The sequence below is a fragment of the Leucopleurus acutus genome (genome assembly GCF_964270905.1).
Source record: "Leucopleurus acutus genome assembly, chromosome: 7".
NCBI lineage: Eukaryota > Metazoa > Chordata > Mammalia > Artiodactyla > Delphinidae > Leucopleurus > Leucopleurus acutus.
This window is the reverse complement of record NC_139150.1, coordinates 45,140,554-45,160,284: the sequence shown is the minus strand read 5'-3', so window position 1 is coordinate 45,160,284 and position 19,731 is coordinate 45,140,554. Positions and strand designations below refer to the sequence as shown.

At 39.9% G+C, this 19,731-nt stretch overlaps 1 protein-coding gene across 1 annotated transcript in view; it reads left to right on the top strand.

The window, feature by feature from the left end:
* RORB (RAR related orphan receptor B) overlaps positions 1 to 19,324 on the top strand; it is a gene marked incomplete at both ends in the record, with an annotated part of 61,955 nt that extends 42,631 nt beyond the window's left edge. The window contains 5 exons of the mRNA XM_082843383.1: positions 1,002 to 1,134; positions 3,842 to 3,949; positions 5,467 to 5,577; positions 8,561 to 8,673; positions 19,169 to 19,324. Coding sequence (XP_082699509.1) covers positions 1,002 to 1,134; positions 3,842 to 3,949; positions 5,467 to 5,577; positions 8,561 to 8,673; positions 19,169 to 19,324 — 621 coding nt within the window. The remainder of the gene's footprint in view (positions 1 to 1,001; positions 1,135 to 3,841; positions 3,950 to 5,466; positions 5,578 to 8,560; positions 8,674 to 19,168) is intronic.
* Positions 19,325 to 19,731: the final 407 nt, after the last annotated feature.

Here is a 19,731-nt window from a genome sequence, read left to right as displayed (position 1 = left end):
ATTGAGATCCATAATCACAAAACCTACTGGTAAATGAAATTTTAATAAAATATATAAATGTGTCTATATATAAATATATGACTACAACATACTGATTTTTCTCCAGTGGAATAATTAAATCTTACCACTTTTATATAAATAAGGAGACAAAAGCATAGGTATTGTTATGGTCAATAAAAAACAGAATTAACACATAACTTGGATTTATGTTTCCCATTCCAAAGAAAATAACCCAAGGATCAAAATACATTTCCGGAGTTCTATATTACTTAAGAGAGTGATTTGATTTGATGTCTTTTCCCTTGAATTTTTTTTTTTGCGGTACGCAGGCCTCTCACTGTTGTGGCCTCTCCCGTTGCGGAGCACAGGCTCCAGACGCGCAGGCTCGGCGGCCATGGCTCACGGGCCCAGCCGCTCCGCGGCATGTCGGATCTTCCTGGACCGGGGCACGAACCCGCGTCCCCTGCATCGGCAGGCGGACTCTCAACCACTGCGCCACCAGGGAAGCCCCCTTGAATTTTTTCTTGTACCAAAAAGCAGTCTCCATAAGTTCTGGGAAAGGAACACAACATAAAAATATTACAGACTTAGTGTCTGTCAGGTACACGTGGAAATAATTTTTTGGAAGCCTGTGAATGAAATTGCTATTCCTCAGTGTAAGAGTTTGACTTTACAAAATAGACTAAGAGCTTGAGTTTGTTTAGGTGAGGAGGAGGCAAAATAATAAAGAAACTATAAATGCCTATCTTTTTGTACTATTGCAATATTTCCATTATTTTAGCCTCATTACTTTGATAATTGTGGTGTATCAAGGTTCAAAGAGGTCAAAGCAGTATCTTAGAAAATACTACCTCTCTTCTAAAGGTGGGTAAATTCCTACCATGGACCCCAAGTGACAGGTAAGCGCCAGTTAGGGCAACCTTGAGTATTTCACTGAGTCTCTGAGTTACACACTGAGTTGTTCTTTGCTCCATGTACATTCTGTGTTTTCTCTCTTGAAGTCCAGGGAAGCACTGTGGCAGCAATGTGCCATCCAGATCACTCACGCCATCCAATACGTGGTAGAGTTTGCAAAGCGAATAACAGGCTTCATGGAACTCTGTCAAAATGATCAAATCCTACTTCTGAAGTCAGGTAAGCAAGAAAATTCATGGGGGGCCTATTTTAGACCCGGATGTGGTTGACCCTTAGCTTGCTGTTAGTTCTAGAAAAGCCTCCATCCAATATGTAGCTCATTTTTACCACCCACGCTGTCAGCCAACTCCCAAAGGAAACTCTCAATAATAAAAATGCCCTGATAGTCATTCAGTTCCCCTTTGAAGTCAAATACAATTTTGCTTATTGAAAGTGGAGCTATTAATTGCGGAGGTTGAGATACCCAGCTTGACAGGCAGTGCTAGTAATTAGCGTGTCAAGGTGGCTGAATTGCTGAGCTGGCTCTAAAATGTACTACTTGCCTTCTGTTGGGGGGAAAAAAATCCAGGCTAGCTGAGCTCTGCCTCTGTGGTCATTTCCAGTCATTTTAATGAGGATAGCCTGCAGCCAGAATACACCGGGAGAAACTCACTCTGCTCTAATCCTTCCTCCCACTTCTCCCTCAACACTCTCTGACACACACACACTGTCACTTAGGAAGCAACTCAGGAAACTTTGCACATGATTGACTTTGCAGCTGCCATTATCCAAACAGGAAAAAAATGTATTTGTCTTTCTTGGCCCCCTTTGAAAATAGAAAATAAGAACCACTATGGTGTTCATGTGAACCTTCATGGTCCTGGGCTATAGCAAATAATAATAACATAATTTATATATATGCAATAACATATATATATATATATATATGTTTATGTTTACCTGTGACATCTCTTTTAATCTCGTGTGCTCAGTAATTATTTCCATCGTATAGAAGAGGAAGCAAAGATTCAGGGACGTGAAGGGCTGTGTTCAATACCACATAGCCAGTATCTGGCAAAGCTGGCTTATTTTTTTTAATTAATTTTTATTGGAGTATAGTTGCTTTACAATGTTGTGTTAGTCTCTACTGTACAAAAAGAGGTGTGGAGAAAAGCTGCCTTTTGAACATGAGCCAAATAAAAGAATTATTCTAAGTTGCTGCTGCTCCGTTACCAAATGATTAAGGTTGGTGCAAATCTTGACTCAAACATGAACTTGCTATATTAGTTGCTAGATAAAAACAATCCCAAAACTTAGTTCACACAACGATAATCATTTATTTTGCTTCCAAAGCTACAGGTTGAGCGGGGCTTAGTGAGGGACGGCTTGTGGTGTTCACTGAGGCAGCCTGACTGCGGGCAGGAGGACCCACTTGCTCACTGGCTCGTGTTCATGGCTGGCAGTTTGTGCTGGTTGACAGCCCGGAGTTCAGTCAAGGCTTTGGGCTCAGGGGGGCCTCAGTTCCTACCCTGCACAGACTGCTTGGACGTTCTCACAGCATGGTGGCTCGGTTTCGAAAGTTAGCATTTCAAGAGAGCAAGGCAGAAGTGTGTAGCATTTTTCTGACTTAGCTTCAGAAGTCCCATAGGGTTACTTCCACTGCACCTGTTAGTCAAGGCAGTCATGTAGGCCCACCTGGGTTTAAGGGTAGGAGACATGGAATGTAGAAGAATGTAAGGGGTCAAGGGACGTGCCTTCCATATTGTAGATAGTGAATAAATGGTACCTATTATTGTTTTTCTCAGAAAAGCATTATTGCAATTAATATTTGCAGATTCCTTCTTATGTGTAAGCCCGTATGCTAAGGTGACATATGAGGGAAAGCAGATACATCAGCAGAACAAAGAAATAAAACACAGACATAAATGTACATGGCAGCATTAAGAAAGGCACCAGGGGTACAGTTGGGTACAACATGGGTGTAGCCAAACCATCTATATGATGTTCTCATGCAAATTTCTGACTTCTGAGCCTGGGTGTCACCTTCCAACACACTGTGGGGCAAAAGCCCATTTCTCCAAAATGTGGAGAAACTTTGCAGTACTTGCTCAGGATGTCAGTAAATGTTCAGAGGGAAAAACAAAGGTAGTGAACTAATTCATTTAATAAATATTTATTAAGCACCTACTATGTGCCAGGGACTTTTCTAGGTGATGGAGATATAACAGTGAATACAATAACCACAACTGCCTATGGCTGCAGATGAAGGTCCTGGCACCATTGGGCTAACAGAGAACTCAGAAATGTTAGGTCCATCAGGGTTGAACAAACTCCTTCATGTTGGGACTTCAACAGCCTCTGACCTGTGAATGTTGCTTATAACTCCCTGGAGTGGATAATGTTCAGCCTTTTGCCAAAACTTATTTGACCAAGAAACCCTCATTTCAAAGATACCAGGACATAAATGGTACCCTCAAGAAACATCCTGAAGGTGTCCCTATTGAAGTCATCGTATGCAGAAATATACATGGAGTGTGTTAAAAACTGAAGCAGAGAACATGTTTCCCCAACAGCAAAACTTCTACAAAAGTTAACAGACTGAACTTGCCTGCTGCAAATCTCCTTTCTGGGCCACTTATGATCACCGGTGAATTCAAGAGTTGAAACTAACTTCATTATCAGTCAAAAATATGCTTCTGAAGAAAATGTTTTTGCCCTTCATTTTAGTCACCTTTAAAGTGTACTTTTTAAATTCCTCACATAGACTTCAAGAGAGCTTTATTTCTAACATAGTTCTTTTTTACTTGGCAAGGAATCTTGAGGTGTTTCTGAATGTGTGTGTCTATGTGTCTATGTGTGTGTTTTAAAGTTTTTTAAAGTCTCTTGACCTATATGCAGTAGTAACCTCTTTATATATATATACACATTTGAAATTTTTTTCTCATAGGTTGCTTGGAAGTGGTTTTAGTGAGAATGTGCCGTGCCTTCAACCCATTAAACAACACTGTTCTGTTTGAAGGAAAATATGGAGGAATGCAAATGTTCAAGGCCTTAGGTGAGTTCACCTTTGATGATGACACAATTTTATTAACTACCGTCAGTTTCTCCACTAAAAGAAATGCCTTGATTCTCTAACATGACTTAGTATCTCATTATTCAACAAGGGTTGGACTAGGGGAGCCTCCAGTGTTTCATCTAACTCCTCTGATTTTACAGTTGTGCCTCCAAATGTAAAAGGAAGGAAAGAAACGTGGACCCTGTTGACACGAACATGCTTCATTCAGAAATCAACAAAAATTGATTGTAAAGAACTGGGATGCATTCTAGGCCTTCTTTGTAGGATCAGCTTTTCTTTTACCTTCTAGCTGACTGCTTCACACAGTATATTATGTAGACCACTGGTGGTCCATGGGTGACCTCTTAAGTGTCTCATGCAAATTTATAATCATTAGTTAAGATGCTTAAAAGAGGAGCTCTTTCATTTGTTTCAAACCCAGGGTAGTGACTTTCTCCCTGTTAAGTCATGAAGTTCTGGGAGCACAGATAGCATGGCTGCCCACCAGCCCAAAATGATCCCCAGACCATTCTTGTGGGAGGGCAGGACAGAGCCAGTCTCTGCAAGTGTGTCATTCACATCCAGTCATCAGTGCATGGCATGGATAAGAACGTTAGCAAAGATGGGCTGGTGCCAGGAAAGGTTTTAACAATTGACAGTGCCATTTGTTCCATATCCTGCCCACGGACATCAAAGAAGGCCACTGCCCTTTCACCTTTTGTGCTGTCAGTTGATATGGTAGCCAATGGCAAATCCATCGGGGCCGACAGTGTTTCCCTCCTGCAGCTGATATACATCCATGGCATCTCCAAGGCTAGACTTTCAAGAAAGGAGGGAAAACCTTGGCAAGCAACTTGGGTATATTTCCAGCTTCATAAAATAAACATTTACCAAGGATCCGTGTAGGGACGAAGCATTATTTTGCCAGAATTCACAGTGGCTAAGCAACTGACCTGCGAGTCATTCATTAGAAGGTAAACATAAATGAATGTTTGCTTCTCAATCGAATTTCCAGGAAATTACCAAATTGAAAGTCACTTCATCTCCATTCGCTTAGCTTGAGGCCCCTGGACATCCTACGTTGCCAGTGACATCCTATAAGTGCCAGTAAGACTGACAGCCCATGGCCCATTATACATGTTTTAGGTTTTCTGTGAATGCTATGTCTGTGCTAAAGGATCCCCAAATCACTAATTTAAAATTTTTTAGTTGGAGCTAATTTCAAACTTACAAGATTAGATTGGGGTTATGTGTTCCCAGTTGGATATTACAATGGGTGCAAACCATTTCTATCTGCCCCTCATTGGTAATGCTGACTTTCATTACCTGGTCAAGATGTTGCCCAATTTTCTCATTCTATAATTACCACTAAATCATTTGTTATGGTCAGGAACTTAGAAATATTTTTTCTGTGTGCCTAGTATGCAAATCCTTGAATAACTTCTTGATTATGGGACTTTTCTTACTATTGTCCCATTCTGTTCAAGTATTTTCATTTAATTTGCCTTCTTTTATAGGTTCTGATGACCTAGTGAATGAAGCATTTGACTTTGCAAAGAATTTGTGTTCCTTGCAGCTGACTGAAGAAGAGATTGCTTTGTTCTCATCTGCTGTTCTGATATCTCCAGGTAGGGAGGTCTGAGGTCCTTACCTTTTTTTTTAAAAAAAAAAAAACTGTTTTGCTATCTTTAACATGAATTGCATCTACCTAAGCCAAGGTGCTCTGAAGAAACTTTAAAAGAACTATATTTTCTTTAGCAAGTTGTGATATTTTTGGACAATTCAAAGAAAAGTAGCCTCAGGTTAATTTAAATATCAGTTTTGTCCCAAATGCAAGAGTAGGATGTGTGGTAAGGGTGACTCCAGATTCAGAAAAGCATGATCATTTCTTAACAGATAAATGAAGACAAATAGTGGCCTGAGTTATAACTAAGTTCTATTTTGATTTTAAGAATAAAGGACATAGACAAAAATGTCCAGTTAGGTGAGACTTAGTAGAAATATACCTGAATGAACAAGCCAGCATACAGCCTAAAAAAAAGTAAAACATACATTTTCTCCTCTTTAAATATCTCTTTCGTCGGCTTTTCTATCCAAATTAATGTTGGCGTTCTCACTTCAGGCAAATGCCTCTTCTTTTTTTATGCAATATTAGAAGCTTTAAAAGGAGGTAAGGACAGCAGAGGAAAAAAATGGCTCTTACTAAAGACTGGTAAAGGAAGAATCTCCGATGTGGTGGTAGACATTCTAGGACAGGCTCTGTCACCAGGTATGTGTGTGACCTTAAACACTTGACCCCTCAGAGCCTCAGTTTCCTCACCTGTAAAGTAAGAGGGTTGAGCTTCATAATAATAAACACCTCGTCTAGCTCTGAAATGCAGTAAACAGCAAACAGTTTTCAAAGAAGGTATGGTATGACATTTATAGATCAAATAGCACTATAGCCATTAAAATTCTTTTTAAAAGTATATGCTGGCTTGAAAATGTATGGAATCTTAATAAATGCATGGCTCAACCAGAATGAAAAGTCAGAGTTGCTCATTCAGTCATCTGTTCAGTTAGATTTGGGGTCAAGGAACAGCAGTTTTATTGACAGTTCTCTATGAAAAGAAAGACACATTCCTGGTCATTTTTATGGTCAAGAGACTCATTCCGTCTATAACCCGTTTATCTCTAGAGACTTGATCTTTCTTATACCTAACATATTTTTCAGTGAGGCTGGAAGAAATTAATCTTCCCTGTGATGGGCCCTGTTGACATGTCACTCTAGCTATGTCTACCCATAATACGGCCTTTACACTTTGTATCTGTTAGGCTTTATTTACTTATTTTATGAGGATTTTTATGAGGATAAATTTTATGAGGATTTTTAAAATCTGCTTCTGTTTTTTATTTAACTACTTTATCAAGAATGGAAATTAGTTATCAATTGGCATATCATTACTAACAGTTTCTTTTGTGGCTCTGTCTAAGATCAAGCTGTTCCTCCAGGCTTTTTCCTTTTTCTTTTCTTTTTTTTTTTTAAACCCTAGAAAGTTTCCCAGACTTGGCAGCACAAAGATAAATGGAAGAAGTGACAAGCAATATTTATTTCTGGTAGCAACCACTTGCCAAATAATTTTCCTCCTACCGTTTTCTCGTTGCATTTGATTGCTCCCATTGATTATAGTTCAGGTGACGATTAGTTCTAAGCCTTTGAGTCCACGATGAGGGAGCTGGTTTCACTCTGGTTCCTGCTTAATTAAAGGAAGCATTACAAAAGTCACTGTCCTCGTAGGTATGCGTGTGACAAGTCAGTAAATTCCCAGCAGCAAATATTTAAGACATGGCATATCAAATCTAAACAATCCATGAAGATAACTGCCCCAGTTGGAAGGCAAGCCTGCTGCTTATGAGTTAGAAATCAGCTGAACTATGAGCCTTTTTCTAGGAAGAAATGCTAAAGCCATCAAACTCCACGGAGTTTGGAAGCATGTTATTTAGCTTATTCTACCCAGTGGGGAATCTTCCAGCCCCAGTCACAGACCCACACTCAGAGGCTTCTGCAACTCCAAGATACCTTGTTTGCCACCCTGGCTTAGTGCCATATTCAAAAAGGGAGGAAAGACAGTATTCCAGCCTGTGTAGGCTCCATCGCATGCCAGACCCCACCCTTCCGCCCAAGTTCTTGCCATAATAGTTACTGTCTATTCAGCTCCAGATAGTTTAGGGAAGGGAGAGGCGGGGGAACTTAATGTATTCTGATTGACAATTGTCACTGAAGGCTTTTGTGCTCACTTACGTAAGGGTTTGCTTAACTGTTGGCTAGACTTGTCCTGGCCCTGTCTAGGATTACAGAATCGAGTTTCTCACCTGACCTGAACTGTGTTCAGAAGGATCATGTCCAAGTTCTTTTCCATGAGTATTTGTTCAGAATTTGGAGACTCTAGGTGTCTCTTCATTGAAGTTTCAACCTTAGGCGTTGACACTGGGCTGAATTTTGTCACCATGGTATAAAGCGTCTAGGAAGAAAGGAAGGACGGAAGCAGGGAACAAAGAGAGGGAGGGAGGGAGGAAAGAAAAAAGAAAGGAAAGTGGGAAAGGCTAAAGGAAAGGAGGGATTATCCTATTAAATTCAATATAGAAAAAGAGGACTCAGGATTAAATTTTTTAATTGATTCATGTTGATGCTATATAAATTATAACTTAGCTTATAAAAGGGAAGGGAGATTCTGAATTCCAAAAACACTCCTTTACAATAGGTTTTCTTCACTTCTATAATTCATTTCTTCACAAATCATTAACATAAACTTTGAAAGAAAATCTAAGCGTATGTCCAAAGAAAGAGTAAGAGATGTAAATTGTCACAGACAATAAGACACATGGAGTTTCTCTGAACCATTGTGTCTTTACCTCCACCCTGATTCTGTATGTCAATGTATTATACATTACTGTCATCACAGAATTTCTTATAAAATATTTGTTTTAGAAAAATAATGACATGTCTTCAGAAGCAATTTGGAACTAATTTGGAATGGGTCTGGTACTCAGCACTTACTCGCACAGTATGTAGGTGAAATACAACAAAGCTTACATTCTGTCCGCTCCTTACCCATTCTTTCCCTTTGTCAGACCGAGCCTGGCTGATAGAACCAAGGAAGGTCCAGAAGCTTCAGGAAAAAATTTATTTTGCACTTCAACATGTGATTCAGAAGAATCACCTGGATGATGAGACCTTGGCAAAGGTAGGTCCTCAGATCCAATGTCACTGAAAGAGCCCAGTGAGCTGAAGAGGGCTAGTCACATAAAGCAGGGGACATTTCTGGGCTAGTCACATAAAGCAGGGGACATTTCTCAGCAGCAGCAATTTCTGAAGATTACCAAAGGTTGCATGAATTTTGAGGTGCACATTTTAAAAGGGAGACTGGGAAATTATAATAGATTGAAAGGAAAATGACTTTCATAGGGAAGGATGATACTGATGGATCTGAACCACAGGCAGAGGAAGACAAATCAAAGGACAAATCAAAGACAAATCTTTTGTTGGGAAGAACAAAAGCCTGAAGCAAGGAAACAAGTCCTCAAAAATCGTATATGAAGAAAGAGGAGACTTTGTGTCACTTGGGAGTCAGGTCCAGGCAAAAGAATGGGTAGATTTTTATTCAAAATGAGGAAGAACTATAAAGTGACGAGAATTGGGGAACAGAGGGTAGACCACTGTGTGAAGGAGTGAGGTCCCTGTCATTGGTCGTATTCTTATAGATACTGCCTGGTTTCCTTTCAGGTATGTTGTAAATGACAGTCCTACCCAGAATCAAAGATTAGACTGATGTCTTGTAAATTTCCCTTCAACTCTAATCTCTTCAACTCTACTCTAGGATTCTTTCAAAATGAAGTATCTCAGGGGCAAAAAGCATGTGCCATGCTATCCATTTCGTGATTCAACTTAATTAAAAATAGTGATCTTTAAGAAGAGTACTGAGAAAAGTTGTTTACCAAAGTAAAATGATCATAAGAGGACAAAGGAATTTTCTAATGATATTCAGTGTTATTTTAGATTCTAAAGTATCTTAAATTTCTTAAGAATTGGAATTTTTTTTTAGAGGTTAAACAACTAGGAAATGGAGCCTATCCTTAGTTAAAGATGATAGGAATCCTACTCTTTATATTTTTATCATTAAAACCCTCCCACTCTGCTCTTGAAGTTCTTTATTTTAAAAAAGGGGGGAAGACTCTGTTAGAGATACTATCAGATTTTACTTTGCACATACAGAGTACTGCTATAAAAAACCTCCATGAGTTAAATATGCTGCTTCATTATGGTAACATTTTGTTAAAATTAACACATCACTAGGAAGAACATTTCTACACTGTAGAGTGATAGTTCTTTTTGGTGCAACTTTTCACTTACCATGTGGGCAAGGGCAAATCTCCTGCTCTTCACACCTCAGTTTTCTCCCAGGTAAGAGCAAAACTTCTACATACATAAGCAAAACTTCAGATCCACTGGGCAGAAAAGACAGTAATGTGGATATACGCATCTGTCTCTGTAATGGCTCCATAGCACATATGCATAAATACATCTGGTTAGTTAATGTGGGCAGGGAGGATGTTTCCTGCATTTGGGATCTCCCAAAGACTTTGGTCCCCATATTTACCACCCTAAAATCAAGAACTTAATAAAATCCAGAGTTAGACAAAAGTTGTTGCTATTCTGCTTAAGGGATCATCTTCTTGTCAGAAAACCGTGGTTTCATCATCTCTAAAATGAAGATCATAATTTCTTACTGCTATAGAGATGTGTAGGTTCAAATGAAATATTTCCACTGCATAAATTCTAACACACTGACATGGTGATTATTACTTCCCAAGAGAGCAACCCTCATGCTTATACCATTTTCTACTACCTGGTATCCTGGTGGTGGTCTGAGGTATTTGGGGTAGAAAGGAGACAGAGAAATTGAAGATGAAAGATATTTAATAGCAAGAAAAAAAATTAAAACACCAAGTGAAGTCAGCTTAACTCTCTTTTCTCCATCCTTAGTGGGAAAAGTATACAATTATTTTCTTTAAGTTTTTTTAAGTATAATTAACATACAACATTATATTAGCCTTAGGTGTACAGCATAATGATTCAATATTTGTATATATTGTGAAATGAACACCACAGTAAGTCTAGTTAACATCCATTCAATTCTTTTCTTATAGAAAGAGAATGTTGCAAAGCTGGGAATCAGAGAAAGCATTAGAGAGGATTATTTCTTACATAAAATTCACTGGAGCCAGATGACAAAGCATTGCTTCCACTGATCAAGTGTGGATATTGAGTTTTTGTGGGGACCCTTCGCTGTAACAGTCATCACTTTGATAGGATGTTCTGTGAACTAATGTGGAGGGACCATGAAAAGGAATGAGAACTGGATTCTCATTTATCCCAGCTCTGGACCGTGTGGTTTTGCATAAGTCACTCCATTTGTCTAAGTCTCAGATTCAACTGTCGTGTCCTGGGGAAGGGAAGAGGGTGAGACAAGTCTCCTGAGTTCTGGCTGCTTTAATACTTTAAGGACAATGGTGCCATTGACATACAGGGACACCCTCTCATCAAACCCACACTCCCCAGAAGGAATAAATAGCTTTATTTAAACCTAAGAAAAACTATTCTACCCTCCCACAGATTCTTCTCATCTTTTCAGAAATTCCTTCTTTTCCTTCATAGTCATGGAGCTCTTCTGCCTCCACAACACCTCTAAAACAGTGACCCCTCTGGGGAATCTGGCGAACATCATGAAACTTATCTCTAGAAAAATGTGCACATACCCAACTGTTGTATTCAAGTCCAGCAGTTCAGGTTACATCCCCAGTAGGTGGGGTAGATCTGCCTTCTGTGCAGTGTGCAAAGACTGTTCATGCCACCAACCAGTTTCACCCTGAACAGGTGGAGCAGACTTAGGTGAGGTGCAGGGTTCAGACATAGTCATTAGATTTCATCCTAAAAAAACTGTCTTCCATACACTTTCTGCATGCCCACTTCCTGAAATTAAAGTTCAAGTAGCAATGCCTTATACTTTAGACCAAACCTGGACCTAGGGAAGATTTGAAATTCAGGAATTCTTATCCATTAACTAGAAGGAAGGTCTCAACCCCTATATGTTAATCAGTTTGTTTGTTTGTTTGGGGTAAAAAAAAAAAAACAAACCCTATTAAAGAGTCTAGTTTCCTCTCCTCATGACCATAATAATAACATGTAGCATATTTATAATAAACCATCAGAACCAATGGCTGCTTAGTCACCTTGGACAAGGGACTTAACCTCTCTGTGCCTCAGTTTCCTCATTTGTAAAATGTGATAAAAGATAGTATCAATGTCACATGGTTATTTTAAGGACTAAATGAGATCAAATATAAACAAGCTGCATGGTTCATCACAGATAGTACGTAAGTGCTGTTGCAGTTGCTGTGGACAGAAGAAATTCGGCAGGGAAATGTTTATCCAAGAAATGGGTATATTTGAGCTAATCAACTGATGAATGATAACTATTTCAAAAGATGGAAGTCAGGGGTTTAGGGAGGTGGAGTATGACATTCCAAGAGATGGGGGCAATGATACAGACGTAAGAAAGTATAAGGTATACGCAGGCTATGAATAATAGTTAGATTTGGCTGGATCCTGGATTTGAGAAGTGAGGAAATGAGGTCACACTGGTCACTTTCACTAAAGCTCGTGGAAAAAAATACATATACATGTAATATGTACGGAACGTATGTGTATATGTATATGCATGTATACATATATATTTTTCAGCCATATGACTGGGGGAGGCAGCCCATCTGTTTTCTGGGCTTCAGTTTTCTTGTCTCTGAAATGAGGAGGTGGGACTGGCTGGTCGTTAAGTTCCCTTCAGTATAATATTCTTTGACTCTAAAAGACAAAAACAAAGGTTCCTTCTGATGTCTTCTGCCTTCCGTTGCTCTGTCCCGTGCGACAGTTTTAAGGACTCTTTAGATGTTCTGCCACTACTCTAAGTGAATAAATAGACGGATTTCTACAAGTCTCGCAGATTCAATTAGTTCTATGGCAATTGAATTTGGGGTGATATTCCAATCCCAAAGCTATGAAGCATACACTGTTTATAAAGCCTGCATCCAGGGGTCAGCATTCCCATCAGGCTTTCCGTTTCTAGAATAACAATAACAAAACTGCATCATCAACAAGGGGAATTTGTCCTACTGTAACAGTACCAGGTTACTAAATAAAAACTTAGAAGAGGGGGCTTCCCTGGTGGCGCAGTGGTTGAGAGTCCACCTGCCGATGCAGGGCACACGGGTTCGTGCCCCGGTCCGGGAAGATCCCGCATGCCGCGGAGCGGCTGGGCTCGTGAGCCATGGTCGCTGAGCCTGCGCGTCCGGAGCCTGTGCTCCGCAACGGGAGGGGCCACAGCAGTGAGGGGCCCGCGTAATGCCAAAAAAAAAAAAGAAAAAAAAAAAAAAGCTTATAAGAGGGAAGGCTTACACAGCCCTATTTTACACGTTAATAATTGAAATATTACCTGAAAGAAATCACTCCTGGTCACTCTCACTTTACTAGTGCTATTAATATACAGATTTAGGAAAAAAAAAAACAGCCACGTTGACTCATAGATAGGATCTATGGAGCACAAGCACTGATTGAGAGATTAGTGAAAACAGCCAAGGGTCATTTACATTGATTTTCATTGTTAGCTCACTGAGATCTAAAGAGACTGTGTCATGATTAATGATGGGATGTTTATGCCTGAAGCCTGCTTATTCTTCGTTCAGGACACTAGGTGTCACATTAGAATTCCTAGTAGGTGGGCCTAGGGATTCATCAGTTTAATCTTAAACAACACAGTCTGTCCAGCCAGGACTTAAGGGGTCCTAGTTCAGATGATGTGGCTATGTGGTCTGAGCCTCCTTGTTCCCCTGCATATTTGGTTAGGAATTTGTTTTATATTTAAATTTTCTATACTTTCTTAAAGTATAACATACATGCTGGAAGTTCTTAAATCGTAAGTGTTTAGTTCAGTGAATCATCACAAAGTTAACATACCCATGTAACCACTGCCCATGTAAAACTTGGCACTCCAGGAGCCCTGCTCAGGTTTCCTCACATGGTATATACACTGTAAGATAATGCAAGAGTCAAAATTATAAAAAACAGTTCAATAGATCACCCAAGTTGTTAAATTCCAAATCGATACTCAAGAAACATAGCTTTCTCATGGAATACTTTTCTACTTCAACCTACATGTATATTGAGTAGGTACTGTATGCCAGATGCAAAGAAGGGAAAGGCAAATAACACATGGTCTTGGCCCTTTAGCAAGCGGTTTCCTTGAGGGATTCCTGTGAGAGACCAAATTATTGCAATCCATTTTAGCCATTTATAGTTTGCTGGCATACACTACAGGTCCAACACCCAGAAATTTCAAGGGTTGTCCATCGGACTAATGGTCTATAATAAGAAGAGAGGTTTTGATGTTTCTCCTCAGTCATCAAGTTGCAAGTCAATGCATTAGTTAGGACTCTTGGGTTACACATAACAGGAACCAACTCACACCAGGTAAAGCAAAAAGAAAATAATAAACTAATGCAGAGAAATCTCATCTAAGGTAAAAAATTCAGCCCCCATTCAGGAAACACTAGAACAAGGAATTAGGAAGCCTTCAGAATTCTCCATCTCACAAGTTTATCTCTCTTTACGTATCTACTTTATTCTTCTCCCTCTCTGAACACCAGTTTTCTCTGCTTCCCTGAAATATGGGTAGCTCTTAGCTCCTTAGGTCACTCATAGTTTCTGCTACATTTAGAAAGTAACTTGCTGGCTCACCATCTGATTCCAAATTCCAACCCCAGTTAAACCGAATGTCCACTTCCACTTTAGTCAGCCATTCCCTGAGAAAACATGCCATACAGCGTGGATGCCAGCATGGAGTAAGGATGGTGAGAGAGGGCTGTGACCTGAACAGATATCTCCAATTCAGTATTAGAAATCTAGGCCAAGTGTCTAGGTTTAGCTGAACAGAAACCCAAAAAAGAAGTGAGTGGGGAATTTCCTGGCGGTCCAGTGGTTAGGACTCTGTGCTTCCACTGCAGGGGTCACGGGTTTGACCCCTGGTCGGGGAGCTAAAATCCCGCATGCCGCACAGCCAAAAACAAACAAAGAAGTGAGTGGACAAGAGAAATAGATGTATGTAACCTCACTTAATGTGTCCTGTCTTTATCAGTGCTTCTGAAGTTTCTTCCACTTTGATCGAGCCATTGTTCACTTCCTGCTTCAGGCTGGAGGGCATCTTGATGGCCTGGAAGCCCACATGAACACCATCCTTAGTTTTCACCTCTGCATGTTCCATTCTTCCAACATCAAATGTACCAGCTATAAAATTGTGGATTTTCTCATAAGACCACCCTCTGGAAAGAAGCATAGGATTATTATCTCTTCTCCAACAGCTGCTTTTTAGTCTTGTAAGACCCCTGTAGGTATAAGCTAAAGCTTCCTTCTTGCAAGAAATGTTTGTCATAAGAGAGAGATGAGTGTGAAAATGCCTTTTTATAGACCGTCTGTCTACTCCTGCTATAGAGATTATTTAAACATAAAGACATTTCATGATGATTTGAAATCGACTACCCCCTCCATCTCCAAGTGCTTCTGGATCACCACCCCAGCTGTTTAAAAAGTTGTTGAGCCATTAACTGCTGCTGAGGTGAGCTCCCTTCGACTTGGGGGTCCTCCACCTGCAGTACATAATATTAATGAGCAGTAAGTGACTACCTGATGCTTCCTCCAAGAGGCCCTTCTGGGCTCTGACAAGTGCTGCCGCTGCTTCCTCCTGGCCCATGGTGCCTCCAGAGTGATGGATGCCCCTGTCAGCACTTCTGTTCCCACAGCTAACTGGATGCCTTGAAATCAGCCCCTCCTGAGAGCACAGAGGTTGGCGAAGCTCTTTTGTCTTTTTCGGTGTTCTTTGCTCAAGTGGTCCCAATGCTCTATAAGAAAAAGCATTTGTCACCATTCAACCCATTCTACAGATGAGCAACAGGGACAGGATTGAAATCCCCTAAAAGAGGGAACTAGATCCTGAACCAGACTTTCTTAAACCTAGTTTTGGGAAGGAAAGAAGCAGGAGTCCATATTTACTTTCCCAAACCAAACCCGTGGTTAAATATTTCCAATAAATGAACTATGGAATGATTTTGGCCATCCTCATACATTTAATTTTTCAACCACCCATTCTCTAAAGGAGCAGAAAACTGCTTTAAGAATTGTAATACATAGAATTCTACTTTATGAATCACAGTTTACTAAATGAGCAACTTACTTTAATTGCTACAAGAAAATGAAAATCGATAATGATGTTGCTTTTCATTTCAATAAAAGTAAATGGCTGATTTTCCCCATGCACTAACCCACAATACACAGAGACTCAATTTTGGGTGCTTGGTTAGCGGCTAAGCTGGTTTCTTGCCCTCCATGTTATTTGGCTGAACAAGCATGACCTTGACTATTTCTCTCCTTGAGGGAAGCATTATGTGGGAATGACACATGACATCTAACACAGATATGGCCAGGATGGGCCAGGCACTCCATAGATAGTGTTGACTCATTTAACCCTTACAACAACCCTCTGAGATAGGGACTGTCATAATTGACATATGACAGATAAGGAAGCTGAGAGGTTAAGTGACTTGCCCAAGATCACACAGCTGTAAATAGCAAGTCTGGGAGTTAGACCCAGACAGTCAGGCTTGAAAGCCCATATTTTTATCACTAGACTAATTCTCTTTATATAGTATTTGTGTCTCATAGGGAACTCAGGAAATTTCATTATTTGTCTCTCACCAAACTAACAGAACCAAGCAAATGAAACCTTCCCTCTCTTGATATGATAACTTTTTTTTTTTTTTTTTTTTTTTGCGGTACCGGGCCTCTCACTGTTGTGGCCTCTCCCGTTGCGGAGCACAGGCTCCAGACGCGCAGGCTCAGCGGCCATGGCTCACGGGCCCAGCCGCTCCGCGGCATGTGGGATCTTCCCAGACCGGGGCACGAACCCGTGTCCCCTGCATCAGCAGGCGGACTCTCAACCACTGTGCCACCCGGGAAGCCTATGATAACTTTTTCATCGGCCTTCTGAAAAGAAGCTAACTTGACACCCCGTTACCGGGACTATTTCTAATATGATAAAGAATTTACTCGTCAAAGAATTTACTTTGAAAAACAGTTGTAAATTTATGAGATTCAAACCTCTTAAACAGTGTTTCTCAAAGTCTGTTCTATGGACCCAGTGCACCAGCATCCTCAGGATATTTGTTTCAAACATGAAATCTGAGCTCCACACCTAGATTTCGTGAAACAGAATCCCTAGGAGTGGATCCCGTAATCTGCATTTTTAGGAAGCACTCCGATGGTTCTGTGCACACCAAAGACTGACAAGCATTACAGAGTTGCATCTGGATGTTTTAGGAGCTCCACACATCATCAATTCAACTGCAGATGATTATAGAAAGCTTTCAAAGTCTCTCTGCCTTCAGTAGCTATTTCAGGGAGAATTGTAATGTGCAAGAAGTGTTCCGAAATTGTTGCAGTCTCCTTCTGTGTGAACCAGCTGGTTAAGAAAGCTTGAATAATTTCCCAAGGGACTCTAGTTAAAGTGGACACTTGTACACCCTTTACCTATGAAAATATAGAAAAGACACGGCTTTCCACCCTGGACTCAAAGAGAATCTTTCAGAATGGGATTCTGATAATTTTTCTCAAAACCCTACAAAAGACCTTAGCAGAGACTATGAGACCTAGCATAATCTGACCAAGCAGCCTCCCCAGCTTTATCCTTGAACATGCTCACCCACGGCTCCAGCGACAATGAACTTCCTTCAGTTCTAATAGCACTGATGATCCTGGAACATATTATGTACCCCCAGCCCCAGCATCTAGTTAGCTCTCCCTCTCCCTTCAGAGCCCAGCTTAAATGGTCCTTTCTCCGAAGTGCCTGCTTGAAGCAGTCAGAGCATTCTATTACCTACCACTTGTCCTAGCATCATTCCTCCATGGCACTCACCAGTTTTTCGGTCTGCTTTTGACTGTGTGGTCACTTTATTCATCTGTCTTCTCCCATAGTTTATAAGCAACAACAGTACTGTTTTGTGAATTCTGGTGTCTAGTAGAAGTGTCTGCTACCAGTTTAAATACCTCATAATGTTGGAGAGAAAGTCTTGATTCTCAGTCTAAAATTTAACATCCATTCTATAAAGATTTCATGATTTTGTTTTCATTTCTATCCCTATCATTAAATAGCAGTGGAACTAGAAAGTCTGAACCCCAGACTTCTTTATGTGTTCTAGATCCCTTTAATGAATATGTCAACAAGTCTAATCCTGATGCTATTTTTAAAGTTGCTTATAGTGTGGTTATATAGTCATTAGTTGTTAAAAGGAAAGTTAATAAAAGAGTGGAAATTTCTGATTTTGAAAAGCCACAAAGTAACTATTTATCTATTTCCTCCTTTACTTCAAAGGCTGAAATGGTTTCTTATTATTGAATAGGGTAGGGAGCACAGTGGGCCTAATTGGTGATTAGATGGGTTTTACTTAATTTTATCATCACTTTCAAGTGTACCCTTGGTCAGCTGTATGAACTATCAAGCTTATCGTTTGTAAAAGTATTATCTATATGAGAACATTTCTTATTCCCACAGTAATTTGATCACAATGACATTTGGTTTTAAGCAATTTTGACACTAAATGATGGATTCTAAGTGTTCCAAAATTATGTGTTTCAAAAGCTAGAATTGTTCAGAACCTAAGACCTAATAGCATTTAACAAACTGTGGATATTTTAAATTATTAAAACACTGTCTTCCGGGTATTTAAACTCAAAAAATTACATTCTACATGATACTTATATATCAAAACCTAACAATTATAAGTGGATATTCTCCCATGAGTTTTTGACACACCTCCTTAAGGAAGCTGAGTGCCAGTGACTTCCCAAATTCTCCCTGGATTAAATATAGGTTTCATTTTACTCATTACGGTGGGAAAGGAGTAGAGAGCTACCGGCAAGCTAGTGACCTTGACAGAAAAGCAGTCCAGATCGTTGTGAATTACACCTCATATGATTTAGGTTACACCTTCCTAACACTGTCACCTTCCAAAACTAAAAATTCTGATATTCACATCATAAAAAATCTATGGGAAATGATAGATAATAATATTAGCTAACAATTGTATTTCATGCCTACAGTAATCTTAACACTTTCATACAAATTTCCTCACTCAGTTTACACAACAACGCAATGAAGTACGTGCTATGAATAAGCCCATTTTACAAATGAGAAAACTGAGACATAAGAGGATGGCACAGCCGCACGGCCATTTAGCTATTTTAGAACCAGGATTCCGACTCAGTCAGCCTGCCGAGAGAGCACCCCTCCTAACGATTAAACTAAACTACCTCCCGTGCCTACTTTATATAAGAACAGTGAATTAGGAAGCTTGGTCCTGCTTTCTTTCCTTCTCTTTATTTTCTCGTTAGAGAGTCAGGGAGGGAGGTGTTTTGTTTTGTTTTGTTCTAAAGGAGAAGCTGAAAGTGAGCCTTCTTTCTTTTTGAACATCTTTTTCCAAAGCCAGTTCCCTTCATCTGAGGCCAGGAAGGACACTGATTCAGGAGACAGAGCACTAATGAGCTTCCCCCTTTGTCTCCTTCCCTGTCTCTCCACTCTGCAGTTAATAGCCAAGATACCAACCATCACGGCAGTTTGCAACTTGCACGGGGAGAAACTGCAGGTATTTAAGCAATCGCATCCAGACATAGTGAATACACTCTTTCCTCCGTTATACAAGGAGCTCTTTAATCCTGACTGTGCCACCGTCTGCAAGTGAAGGTGACGAGCGAACTGTCTCATAGTCATGGAATGCAGCACCATTAAGACAAAAGCAATGTGTTCATGAAGACTTAAGGAAAATGTCACTACTGCAACATTAGGAATGTCCTGCACTTAATACAATTATTTTTCACCGCTACAGTTTGAAGAATGTAAATATGCACCTGAGTGGGGCTCTTTTATTTGTTTGTTTGTTTTTGAAATGACCATAAATATACAAATATAGGACACTGGGTGTTATCTTTTTTTTAATTTTATTCAGGTATGTTTGGGGAGACAACTGTTTATAGAATTTTATTGTAGATATATACGAGAACAGAGCAGTACTTTACATGATTACTTTTCCTGTTGATTGTTCAAATATAATTTAAGAAAATTCCACTTAATAGGCTTAACGATTTCTAT